The 13735-nt window shown below is 42.2% G+C and overlaps 1 protein-coding gene across 4 annotated transcripts in view; it reads left to right on the top strand.

Annotated features, from left to right (window-relative positions):
• Positions 1-8976, top strand: part of lingo2b (leucine rich repeat and Ig domain containing 2b) — a 40073-nt gene extending 31097 nt beyond the window's left edge. For 2 of the 4 annotated variants that reach the window (XM_023261196.3, XM_023261199.3), the window contains exon 2: positions 5593-8976. In XM_023261196.3, the coding sequence (XP_023116964.2) occupies positions 5636-7504 (1869 nt within the window). In that variant the 5' untranslated portion in view covers positions 5593-5635 and the 3' untranslated portion in view covers positions 7505-8976. Of the gene's footprint in view, positions 1-3179; positions 3898-5592 lie in introns of those variants that run through there. The other 2 variants (XM_023261198.3, XM_023261197.3) reach the window with 2 other exon arrangements.
• The last annotated feature ends 4759 nt before the right edge of the window (positions 8977-13735 follow it).

The raw sequence follows: 13735 nt of genomic DNA, 5'->3' as shown, positions 1-13735 counted from the left end.
GACTGTACAGTTGCATCCTATATGTGGTCAGCCTAGATCAGCCTGTCAGAGATACATTTGTAAAATGCAGCATCATATACCTCTGACAGGAAGATAAGTTCAGCGCAGTAAATGCTTTCTTAAATACATTTTGGTCACTTTATATCAGACAGCTCTTTCCACTCTGAGTTCCCTGCACCAGTACCAGGCCCTATCTGTCATTAAAACGCAACCATTTTCAGAAGGTTGCCCAGCGTGGTGCATTCACTGAACAGACTGTCTGCTACCACTGTGACTAAAATGGAAGCAGCATTGTTATTCTTTATATCTACTGTATCAAATTGGTGGATTTGCAGCTGAGAGTTATTTTAGAACAGGTTCAATAACATTAGTGGGTTCAGTATGAGCTTGCATGCTGTTGCTGGGTGACTGACTGTGTATGTTCTGACTGCAAGAACTGCCCCCTTAGACCCTCTTTCAGGGCATAAAACAGTACCTACTGCACGATTGGTAGCTCTGATTGGCCCTGAAATAGCTGTTGTGCTGGTCTCGACACTGACTGTTAAAACTTGTTAAAATTGGAAAGGACAACAAACTGTATTTTTCCTTGATTTCCTCTGTGAGTAGCAATGTTCTAACATCACCAGAAGCAACATAAAATTCATCATATAGGCAAACATAATATATAAAACCCTCCATTTTTCAGTTTCCTGTGTGCACATAGAACTAGAGTTAGGTTTTCGTTGTTGTTTTGCCACATTTTGAGTTAAAGTTGCAATCAAAGCCTGCAGCTCTTGGTTTAGTGTTTCTTGACCTGATTGACTGTTACTTACTCTCTAGTTTTAATTTATGCCGAAGTACAGATTTTTCAAATTTGGCTGTGGTCTGGTGATGAGGATAAGGAGACTGTCTCTGATCCAGTGAGACCAAGGAGCTGATACTGACTGAATTTCAGGATTTTTTTTTTTTTTTTAAAACGGTGTTTTTTTTTTTTTTCTTAAAAAAAAGCCCAGGGTTTAAGGAGTTAGAAGTTGATCTAAATAACAATCTAGCTAAGACTTGCTAATTTTCTTAGCAGTTCCAAATCAAGATTAGTGGTCATGTCAAGATTGTTTTTGTCCCTCTAGGCTGAAGTGATTAGTAGATGTTATCATCACGTGGTGTGTATATGTATGATAGTCAGGTGGTGTTTTAAAACATTTTGTAGGGTTCTAATCCCTAATTACTCTTGAGTTGACTTGATACGAGTCTCTGTGCAGATGATCTTCCAGGTTTTTGTGCTCTAGCACTGCAGGGGCATCAACTGTGCACGCCCTGGAATACATATTGCACCAATCTACTGTGCATGTATGGAACACGTCCTTCAAATATAATAGAAAGCAGTATAATAAGAACAACTACGTGTCTAAATATGCATCTGCGAGGAAGTTTACCATGACCTTACAACCCGTTCTGCAGTTCTGCTTTGGGCTGTACCAGTTCCTGAGGAAAATATCTGGCTCTCATGCAGCCAAATTCACCAGCTATTTGCAGAAGATAACCAGCTGCTAGACAGTTAAAGTTTCTGGTTATCAATGCAAAACAACGAGCTGAAAAATGCCAAAGTGCTCTTTTCGCTGTGTTCGTGTGATAATGGGGTTACTGTAACCGTCTTTTTGTGCTTTTAAATGGAGCTAAATAGTAAAGAAGCAAGCATGGATGTCTCATGGCAGCCAAAGTCTGTTCATGATAATACTGTCATTTAATACATATTGTGAAATATTGAACTAATTCTGCAGTGAAACAATCATCGATCAACATTAATTATATTTTCTTTATATTGAACTCCTTTGTAGTAGCCATTAATAATATTTGTAGCAGCAATTGTCCTGGTAGGTAGTGCACTTTTTTCACATTTTTTTGTTGCAGGGAATTGTAGCGTTGGGTGATAATTATCTGTGATCTCTTGACTCCCCGCAAATCCTTTAGTATCACACATAAGTTCTTCTGTCATTTAAAACTATTAGTGCAGCTTTAAAGGTCATAATTCAGTCACTCCTTTAAGTATGGAAATTCACCGTGAGACATGTGACTCAAGTTTAACCTCTGGCAAACCAATGAACCTCAGAGTGCAGATTTAGTCTTTTGAGAAGTACTTGTGTTTCCTGAATTTGGAACCACATTTCCCTTGAACCCAGCAGCTTCCTCTAAGTCTTTAACATTTGGAAATGTTTTTTTTCTCCCCATCTGTCTTCAACCACCTGTCATTGCCAGAGTCTGAAAAAACTTTTTGCTGAGAAAACAGGGGACTTGTGAAAACACGCTGGTTAATCTGTGGCTAAATCTATCCAGGTGCTGCTCAATACACAGCAATGTAGAAGCTGCAGAATCCACCATTGTTTCAGCAATGACCTCACGCAGTTGATTTGAACGTGCCACAGTCTGAAGTAGTGATTTAGTGGTGCTAAAATGTTTAGGGATTTGCCAACCATTGTTGGATATTTACTCATGAGTGTCCAAAACTGGCTGGAAACAACTGCATACTGAAAGAATCACATTCTGTCATATTATATTACACACTGTCTATTGTCCATTCAGTCATTCTGTGGAGATGAAACATGTCTTAAAGTCAAATAACTGAAAATGCAAAGGAAGTTGGTAGCTGGAGGACAGTGGACTCCATGTGTCAGATATGGATTGGGACATCAGACAGACTGCTGGTCTTCAGGAGAATCAAAGCTACATCATTTTTCAAGGTTATGCACTTGTACAAATGCTGAAATAGTATTTTCATCCAAGGACGTGGCTTAGAGTCTGTGGGGAATCATCTTTATTTCATCAATGTCTGTGTTGTGAAACGTAGATCTGCACAGATTTTGAGTTATGATAAGATACAGTGAATGTGTCAGGTTTTATTTTAGGAGGATTTCAGCTTGAAAATGCACCACATTCTCCTCAGCTGAACTTGTTTTACCTTTTAAACTGTGGAGAAAGCAGGGGGGAAAAAAACATCTAAGTGCTCCAGGATAAAACAACAGCCATTTTATCATGTGTTTTTCCTGATACAAGCTTGAATAACTTAGAAGGTGGCTGTGGTGGTGTTTTCGTGTGCGCAACACCTCTCCGAGCAGAGCCGCTGCTTGACACACAACACTCCGACACACCAGACCAGTTCCCCACTGCAGCAAGAGACAACTGGACTGTAATTATTAAACAGAGAGGCAGGGAGGAAGAGCGGCTGACGGGTAAAGGCAGACTGATAAATACACAAAGACAGAGGCAGGCTTGTGGATGGATAACAAGGTAGAGAGACACGAATAGTTACCAGAGCACCAGATGGATGGGCAACAAGACAGGTCGACAAATAGCACGCCGTTCAGAGTGACAGCTCCGAAACACCTTAACCTGGGCTCCGCTGTGCCAATGAAACGGAATTTCTAGGAATGTATTCAATTTGTATGTTGTCTCAACGCGAGCTCTAAATGAATATGAAAAAAAACGTCACCCTCCTTACTGTATCCCTTCCTTTTTTTCATTAATTTGATTGGCAGACTACACAGAGCGGATGGGAGTAAGGGTTTGTAGTTGCTGTGGCAACGGCCTGCTCTTTGTTAAAGGCTACATTCCTGGCATCTGATGTGTCTGCGCTGCGATCGATAAAAACCCAGCCTTGCAGGCACTGATGAACGGACTGGGGCTTTTGCCAGGCCGGGGAGGACTGGGGAGAGAGAAGGAGTTAGGTGGAGGAAGTGTGAACAGGAGGACGGAGAGACAAAGCAGCGATAGGAAGAAGAGGGGAAAGAAAAGGCAGAGATATGGAGATGCGAGCGGTGCAGCTGACGAGCCGGGCGCTGTGGGAAGGAGGAGTGAGCGTGCACGGCTCCTTCTGCCTCATCTCAGCTATTTTCTGAATGTCACTCACTTCACTATCAAAGTAAGGTATGTGTCTGTCTGTGTGCTCGTCATCTGCTTACCTTGGCAGGATTTTTTTTTTTTTTGCTTTACGAGCTCTTCAAGCAGTGAAAAAAAGCTTTTTAAAGACACCTTTCATATTTCCTACATTTTTCTTAGCCTTTATGATGCACTCAAATTTCCACCGCTCACAGATGTGTCTTACGTTTTGCACACCTAATTGGCAAAGATAGCCATGAGCAGAATGCAGATACTACTGGTAATGAGGCAATTATGGTCAGTCTCTCTGTCTACATAGCCATCTGTCAATTCAACAACCTGTGGCTGCTGGAAGGTGCTTTTCTGTCAAGGTCTGTGTCTTCTCAAGCTGTGGAGAGACGAGGCTCTCTGAGACCGTAATGTTTTACAGTTGAACTCTGCATCCGGCTCCTCATTACCCTATCATTATCTCTTCTTCCCAGACAAACCCTTCTCCCTGTGTGGTGGCTGGAAACTGGTGTCACATTTCACTTGGTGGATGGGGGGGGGAAAAGATGTCCAAGAAATTACAGAAACTGAAATAAATGCCAAAATTAGTCACGCAATCACTGCATGTTTTACTGACTAATTACTTCATACTATATATATGTATATAGCACAGGTATACTGTCATGCACATCAGAAAATGCTGCCACGGCAAAACATTTAATATCACCATGACGTGTGAATATGTTTGCTGGAGATCTGCATAAAGAGCTGCTGCAAAGTAACGTGCAAACAAAATCACATGACGTTAACATGAGACACTGCTGGGATAAAAATATTACACATATGTAGGACATAAAGAAGGAAGAATCTGTAAGAAGCAGAGAACAGAAACCAGAAGAACAATAAAGTAGCGGTGCAAAGCAAAGTCTGTAAAAAGAAAAAAAATGTTTGAACACATTTGTGATGTTTCATGTTCGACCTCAGAGAACACAGTGAGGGACAAACTTCATTTTCTATGATCCTCATTAAATGCAGACACACAAAACATAACAGAAATAACAGTAGAATACATTGTGATGAATACAGGAACTCAGTATGTTCAATGTAAAAGCCAGTGAGATGACTCATTGTGTTGATTACTTATTAAGAAGTCACATATATTTGTTTCTATTCATCCTGGTGGGGTTATGTGTGCTGGCAGGCGCGGCTATAAACTCTGTGGGTTCAATTATAAAAGCAAACACAAGCTGTCATTTCATTTCCTATTTACTTTGTGTTTTAGTTTGAATACTTGCCACATATTTCATTCCCTAGCCCCTTCGACACACATGCACCATTACCTACGTATAAAGCAAAACTAACACCAGCACACATGCAGCACCAACAAATCCACACAGGCGTTTAGCCTCGCTGCACTCTAACGAGGGTCATTCCTCGCCATCGGGCTGAAACATCTTCCATCCTCATAAAACATCTCCAGTTAGCCTGCAACCTTTTGTGCTAACACAGTGATGAACATTTTTCAGCAGCTGATACTTCTATTTCTCGCTGTGTCTTGCCCCGCCGTGAATTTAATTCCGTCATATCCACCTTGCCAGGAAAAAGGACACTTCATTAAAGGAAAAAAAGGCTCAGCTGTTTAAAGTGTAAAAGGTTGAGAATGTAAGAAGGCGGGAGGAGGGAGCAGGTGCAGACAGCTGGAGTTAAGTGAAGAGTGTTCTAACACGTTTCTTGTTCGTGTTTTGTGTCTTGCAGGACTTGTTCGTGATGGTGCTCTGTATAGACGAGAAGCTGTGCCATGACAGAGGGCAACGTGGGTAAAAGAGACATGCAACATCCAGCCCCGCACCACTGCCACCTCTTCCTGGGCGGGGCCTTGCTGCTTCTCCTGGCCAGCTCGGCTCTGAGCTGCCCCGCCCGATGTGAGTGTTCTGCCCAAAGCAAGTCGGTTAGTTGCCACCGCAAGCGGCTGCCCAGCATCCCCGAAGGCATCCCCATAGAGACCCGCGTCCTGGACCTCAGTAAGAACAAGCTACGCATCATCACGCCGGACAACTTCTCTTCTTTCCAGCAGCTTGAGGACCTGGATCTCAGCGACAACCTCATCAGCGTGGTGGAGCCCGGTTCATTTCGCTCCCAGCTTGCTCTCCGCTCGCTTAACTTCCGCAGTAATCTGCTTCAGCTGGTTCCTGCCGGTGTGCTGTCAGGCCTGACCAACCTCACCCGCCTTGATCTCAGCCACAACCGCCTGGTGGTTCTTCTGGACCATGCCTTCCAAGATCTGCGCAGGTTGACGTCCCTGGAGGTGGGTGATAACGAACTAGTTTTCATCTCTCAGCGGGCCTTTACAGGATTACTTGGCCTTCAAAGTCTGACCCTGGAACGTTCCAATCTGACCGTGGTCCCTACTGACGCTCTGGCTCATCTTCACAGTCTGATGGAACTGCGCATGCGCTACCTGAGCATTAGTTTTCTTAAGCCTTTCTCTTTTAAGAGGCTATCTCGTCTGCGCCATCTGGAGATTGATTTCTGGCCCTGGCTGGACACACTGCCTCCCCTCTCACTGCACGGCCTCAACCTCACCACGCTGTTCATAACCAACACTAACCTGTCTGCCTTCCCCGGCACAGCACTGCGCAACCTGCCCTACCTCACACACCTCAACCTGTCCTACTGCCGCATCCAGCACGTCCACCAGGGAGAACTGGGTCAACACCCACACCTACTGGAGCTCCGCCTTCAAGGGGCTCAGCTGGTTTCTATAGAGCCTTTTGCTTTTGTGGGCCTCAAATCTTTACAGCTACTGGATGTGTCACAGAACCGCCTGGACTCTCTGGAGAGGGGAGTGTTTGCCTCACCAGACAGCCTGCTGAGGCTGTGTCTAGGTGGAAACCCATTAGTGTGCGACTGCAGATTGCTTTGGCTGCTTAACAGCCACAAGCCTCCGTCTCTGCAGATTCTGGACATTCAGCCTGAGTGCAGCGCACCTGAGCACCTCCTGGGGAAAACTCTCCGTGACCTCAAGGAACCGCTAGTCTCCAGGTACATGACCTGCACTAAACCAAGGATTGGACCTAACACAACACAGCTGCTGATGGCTGATGAGGGTCAGCCTGCCCGCCTGAGCTGCATGGCAGAGGGAGCACCTCGGCCCTCTGTGGTCTGGATTACACCTCACAGACGTTACATCACAGCTAAGAGCAGCGGCAGGGTGGAGGTCCAACCAGACGGTACCCTGGAGATCAAGGCAGCAGAGCTGCATGACAGCGGGGTGTACTTGTGTATTGCCAGTAACCCTGCTGGCAACGCTAGCCTGTCGGCCTCTTTAGCTGTGAAGAGTCTGGGCATTGGGGACAGATCTCACTATAGCAACAGGAGCTCAAATTATCTGACAGACTCCAACAGCACATGGGGGAATGGGACAGTATTGTACAACATGACAGTCCCTATTGATATTAAAACTATCATTATATCTACAGCTATGGGCTGCCTGTCCTTCCTAGGTGTGGTTGTCTTCTGCTTCCTGCTTCTGTTTGCCTGGAGCCGAGGGAAAGGACGCCATAAGAGCAACTTTGATATTGAGTACGTCCCTCGTAAGTCCAACGGGGCTTCAGCAGAGGTGTCAGAAACAAGCGGCCCAAGGCGGGTCAACATGAAAATGATTTGAAAATAATGCAGACTGACAGACACGATATCAACGTCAACAACACAGTGCACACATATCAGCTGAAAAAATGTTTTTTCTATGACACAGTGGATTTGTGACAAACGAAAGTGATGTACTATTATAGTGGGTGTCGATATGACGGTGATCTAGTGATAAAGTGGACATGTGAATATAAAAGTGATCTATGAAACCGTGGACGTGTTTATATGAAATAATGTTCTCATACAGTACACTGAATATACTTCTATAACCAACATATCAATATGGGAGTGATATAGTGTTGCACTAGGCATGTGATTCAGTGGTGATGTGATGAGTAATGATGTTGTCGACTCACCGTGACATCAAGGTGAAGGAGGGAGCCGCTGGGAGAGACAGGGGACATCTTTGCGTCGCAGTAGAGCTATCATCGCTGCAACATGTCAGGACTAAATTGTCTATTACCCATCTTAGCTGCAGTATGAAAGGTGTGGGTTGTGTTCATGTGTGCACGTGTGCGTGTATGCGTGCGTGCATCAGTGTGCGCATGTTGCATTTGTGTGTTTCTTTGTGCATGTGCACGCATTGCCTTTCTTGTTGGACGGAACAATTAAAGTGAATGATAGGGTCCAAAGCATTGTTCCAGGCCTTTGTTCTTGTTCGATCATTGTAACAACAGTATGGTCACTGTTGAGTAACACAGAGGATTATCTATGTTTGTATGCAAAATCACAATTAAAATATTCAAAAGAAATGCTGCAGAAATTTTGAAATAGGTCAATGTCTCCCTTGGAATGATTTCAACATTAGATGGGGATTTTTCTAAACTCAAGGAGATATAGTTACAGTGTAAGTTCAGAGCTTTGTCTTTACCAGAGAGCTCACTCTCCAGCAAAACAAGATGCTTTTTTGAGAAACAGCAATGGACAATTGTGTTATTGCTCGGGAAAAGCTTCTAGCTATAGAAATGGCATGTTAAACCCATTTTATAACATAATAAATCACGGGCAGATTTTCCTGCCAGACAGATCCCTTGATATGATATAAAAGAGTTGGTGGCCAGACACAATGGCAAAGATTTACTGGCCGGTACCCTCTTTGGGACGAGACAAAGTTGAGCTTCACAGATTTATGGGTTGAATTCCTTCTTCTCTCCCGTTTTTCTTTGATCGCACCACTTGAAGTGAGCGAATCTGGATTCTTCCCTGGGGTTACCAAGGGGTTCTGGGTATTTAATTGATGGTAATTTGAAAGTTGTAGTGAAGTCTTGTATTGTTTAGGGGCTTGTTTTTCTTTTATGTTGAAAATGTTTTAAATGTTTAGAAAAAAATACAGTAAAACAATTAAGGGCAATTCTTTGTAATGCAGGGACGTGGGTGTTAACTTGTGTGATTCTGTTGTGATAAAATGTTCAAGGTTGTATAATTGTTTTCATATGACAAATTTATGGGTATATTTTCAAAAGGAAATAAATCTTAATTATACCCCTAAAACTGGAGTTCCTGCAGTTCACATTTTTGCAGACTGAACAGTCATCCTTTTGTTTATAATACTGCTTATTGTATATTACCCCATATATATCATGTAGGTATCCACAGTCATGACATTATCCAGCTTTGTAGCTATTTATATCATGTCAAATGTAAACATTTGGTAGTAGTGTTTTAAAGGTAAAGTTAATGATTTTAATCCAGTACAATTTGTCAAATGCTAATTTGACAAATTACATTGTGAAATTCAGTTAACATTTCTTCACTGTCTGTTGCTTGTAAATGGGAAACAGACTGACTCAGACTGATCCACACAACACTATTCCAGCATGTACCATGCACATTAAAGCCACTGACTGTCAATAAAAGATGACAAAGCCGCTGTGATGCCAACCATTGGTTTGAAGACAACCATTATGAAGCCTTGATTTTGGCATTTGCTACTTTGAAACCAAACATGACGAGTAATCTGACTGAGAACTCGAAAAGCCTGCTAGTACAGCAGCAACCTGTCGATCACCAGGTAGCCCCACCCTACAACACATCCTCTTTTATCATCCACTTTAATCTTAATGGGACCATAACTTATGATATGAACACCATGCTGTATTGAAAAAGACTTGAAACTAGCAATTGAGACCATAAAATCTTTAGTAAAATGTTTACTGAGGTAACAGATCAAATAAGAAGAAAGGTCATTTTCTCATATGCTTCTTTATAATCAGATGGGGGTTTTTTTGTTTTTTTGTTTTTTTTTTTGCAACCAGAGGAGTGGCACCCTGCTGCCTGTTAGGAATAATAGAGATTTTTATGTACTTCCACACTGGCTTCACTTTTCAAGCCCCAAGGCAACGTCCATCTTTTATTTACAGTTTATGGTACAAACATAGCACTTGGCCAACTGCCCACCATACTGGATCATAACCCTATTTTGTATCACACTTGTAACCACGCAAGTGCTGGTTGGTTGATCGGCCCATCACTTTGTTTCGTATAAGTCACCATGTAATTTGCTACAAACATTTATTGTCCCTGGAGGATAAACCCTAATGACTTTCCTTTGACTTTTCCTCTAGTGCCATCATGAGGTTGTTATTTTTTTGTGAAATGTATTAACAACAGATGGATGGATTGCCATGAAATTTCCCCTTGCAGTTACCTGCACCATCTGGATGCCTTTACTAAACAGTTTGAATTTGAGAAAAATATCTAAATTATGAATGAATCCCTACAAAACTATGGCAGTCCCACCAGCTTTAGCTGTACTTGTTACACCTGCTAAACTGCAGCATGCTAGCATCGGCATTGTATGTTAGCATGAACATGTTAGCATGAACATGTTAGTATTTAGGTGGGCCAACATTCTTACACCGCTGCTAGTTTATCTGCAGATGTCCCATCTTACACACTGACAACCAATTGCTGAAGATGTTTCGACGTGGAGCTGTTCCAAATCCAAGACACACACTCACACAGACAACATTTAAAAACAAATGCAATGTAAGTTTGGTTTCATAAACTGTTTTGACACAAAGGCTTGATTTTGTCACCTTCTGGTGACACAATCAAGCCTACTTTGGCTTGATTGTGTCACCAGAAGGTGGCGTTACAGGCTACATCCCACATGGCTGTAATAAACCACTTGTTTGCCAACTGCTAAGAAACCTCGAGGAAGAAGAAACAACCAGAACTTCTACAAGAGAAAAATGGAGAGATGTCTTCAGGAAAGTACTGATACTGGACAAAAACAGCAGTAATATAAGACAATGTTAACTTCAGAAAATCCTTTTTTGAACAAGTTCTATGCCCAATCGTAGGAATTAACTCTTTTTTGAAAAAGTCAAAAACCTCCTTAAGCAACTGTAAAAGATTTTTTTGCAACTTTGGGGAAATTATTTTCAAATTTTGTCATTTCTATCAACACTTTCTACTGATAAACTTAAAAATACAGATAGAGTACAGTAAAAATACATTATGGTAAAATGGCTTCAATAACTATCTACAGATCATTTCATGAAATGGTAAACAGGGCTGAGTCCAAACCACAGCAGGGTTGGATTCCAGCCTGAGCCCTCTGTCTCATTGCCTTTCCTGTGTCTCTTCAGCTGTCTATATAATAAAGGCAAAAATTCAGTCCATTTCTGTAAAGCACTTTACTATTTTGATTAACCTTTTCCACCCTGGACATCCCTGTTCCAAGTCCAGGTGATGTGCTGTCATCTCTGTAAGGTTGCCAAGCATGGTAGATTGAATGAAGTGGCTAAAATGATTAAAATGGATGCAGCGTTGCTGTGCTTCGCCCCTTCTGATCCATCAAATTTGGTGGCGTTGCAGCTGTGAATTTTTAGAGCAGCTTCACTGATATCAGTGTTTACTCACTCGTTGTTATAACGACATTATTTCTTCTCTAATTCACAGTTTGGAGTAGGAGGATTGTTGTAATTAGGAAGATTACATTTGCATTTAAAATTTATTTTGTTGAAAACAAATTATTTACACTTATCTGTACATACATTAACCATGTGTGCAGATTGAATGTTTTTGGGAAAGTTACTATAGTGAATGAAGAATATCGAGTAGCTGAACTGGTAGAGTAATGTACTATAGTTGGCAATCAGCTGCAGGTAAAAAGTCCTCTGACTGACTGACGCTGCATCTGTTCATGGTGTTTTTAAAAGTTTATTTTCTTTTGGTTTCTTCTTCAGAGTTCAAACCTCAAATGGACATTTTGGATGAGATTTTATTTACTGGGCTGCACAGTGGCTTGGTGGTTAGCACTTCGCCTTGCAGCTAGAAGATCCCTGGTTTGCGTCTTTACCTTCCCAGGATCCCTTTCATTGGTACCGCCGGCTTCCTCCCACAGTTTAAAAACATGCTGAGGTTAATTGGTAACTCTAAATTGTCTGTAGGTGTGAATGTGAGTGTGCTTGTTCATCTCTGTGTAGTGCTGTGATAGACTGGTGACCTGTCCAGGGTGTCTCCTGTCTTCACCCTAAGTGATCTGGGATAGACTCCAGCCCCCCCGCCCACCCTAATGAGTGCATAGATAATGGTGGATGAATTTTATTGAATTAAAGGAGGTTGAAGTCCTGCTGACAGAACATGCTTGAGACGGTAAAATAATCTCCATTTTTGCATCAGATTGCAGGATTTTGATTCACTAAATATACGTCACTTAACTAGCATGCTGCACTAACGAGGTGTGATATTTCTGCAGCCCCACAGGAGCTGTTAAGCAACAGGAACAAGCAGGAAGCTACTGCAGCACTTCCTTCCCCCGGCCATAATGATGCATATTTTAAACAAAAAGACATCCTTTTTTAAATTGAACAAAGGTTAATACAAATATATATATAATTCCCTTTCTCACACAGTTCACTCACAGTATGTCTTCTAGTTTAATTTGCAGAATTCCTCTCCCCGCATGTCGCCATGACATTCATCTTTGTATTCATATTCAAGCTATTGAAGGTTGCAATATTCTGATCTGATTGTGCAACACACTTCCATGTGGTCCAGATGGGAATTAGAAAACTGTGACTCCATGCAGCTTTTTGCTGTTCACACACTGATCAGAAAACATCAAAACTGGGCCACATGAAGGGGAAAAAAAACATCAGAATTGGGACACTGAGCTGCAGCGTGTATGTAGCCTAAATAGCCTGTAAGCAAGCGGAACATGTTGCACTCCGTGACCTGAGACACAGTTAAGGTGAAAATCTTTATGGCCTACAGAAGGTCATATCGGTATATTGTCGTCCAGGCAGCATGCTTCACAGAAAAGCGGTTCTTCACAGCTGCCTCCTCCACTGCTTCACCTGACGATCAGATAAAAGCAGATGCTAATTTGGCATCCTGCTCCAACAGAAAGCTCCTTTTTCAGACAGCACTTGATGCTATCGTGCTAATGGTGAGGAGAATCTCTGTGTGTGTGAGAGAGCTCACAGGGAATATTCAGGCTTCTGCTGTGTCGTTACGAAGGCAAGATCAAAGTGGCTCCAATATGCTTTTATTTTTTCTGTTGCACTTTTCCATTTACTGAGAGAGTGTTGTAAACAATGTAGGGAAAATGCAGTGATTCTATTAGTCGCTTGCTCATTTCTCTGGTCGATGTTGGATTTCCGGAGTAATAATCAGAGCTCATACAGGCGGTTAACACTGCGTAATTTATATGAGAATGTGAAAGATTCCCTCAGTCAGCGATCTGTCAAAGAAACACCATGTTATTAGTGTCGTTTACGCCTCTGACTGACACTCAGGCTATCATTTACTGCAATAAATATAGCACTTTAAGTGTATTAAAACACTTACGGAGTGTTTGGTAGCACTCAAGTAGAGGTGTTCCTACTCAGGGCCACGCACCCCTAAATGAATAATTTCACACATCATAAAGGATCTTCATAAAGAATCCGTCACTACTTCACAGCTGCATCAAAGAGCATAAATCAAAGTGAGCCAGAAAGTATGAGGCCGACTACTGCATCAGCGTGACTTCAGACTGATAGTTAAAGGCGCTTTGCAATGCTAGAGATCCATTTATATGAGGATGTACGTTTCCTGACCTTCTGGTCCGTGACAATGGATGAAACAATCTGTCCTTTCTACATGAGCTCATCATTAACTGTAACTTTGATTGTTGCTTTTTTAGTCAAAGATCGGGTTGGACTGACTGGGCCAAAACTTGCAGGAATATTTGCTTCCCTGATCTGAAAATGTACATCTGAAATCCCACATTCAGTGTTAACTTGTAACCAAACTTGAC

This window comes from Amphiprion ocellaris, chromosome 20, assembly GCF_022539595.1.
Source record: "Amphiprion ocellaris isolate individual 3 ecotype Okinawa chromosome 20, ASM2253959v1, whole genome shotgun sequence".
NCBI lineage: Eukaryota > Metazoa > Chordata > Actinopteri > Pomacentridae > Amphiprion > Amphiprion ocellaris.
Note: the sequence above shows the minus strand (reverse complement) of the source record. Positions and strands in the feature narration are given on the sequence as shown.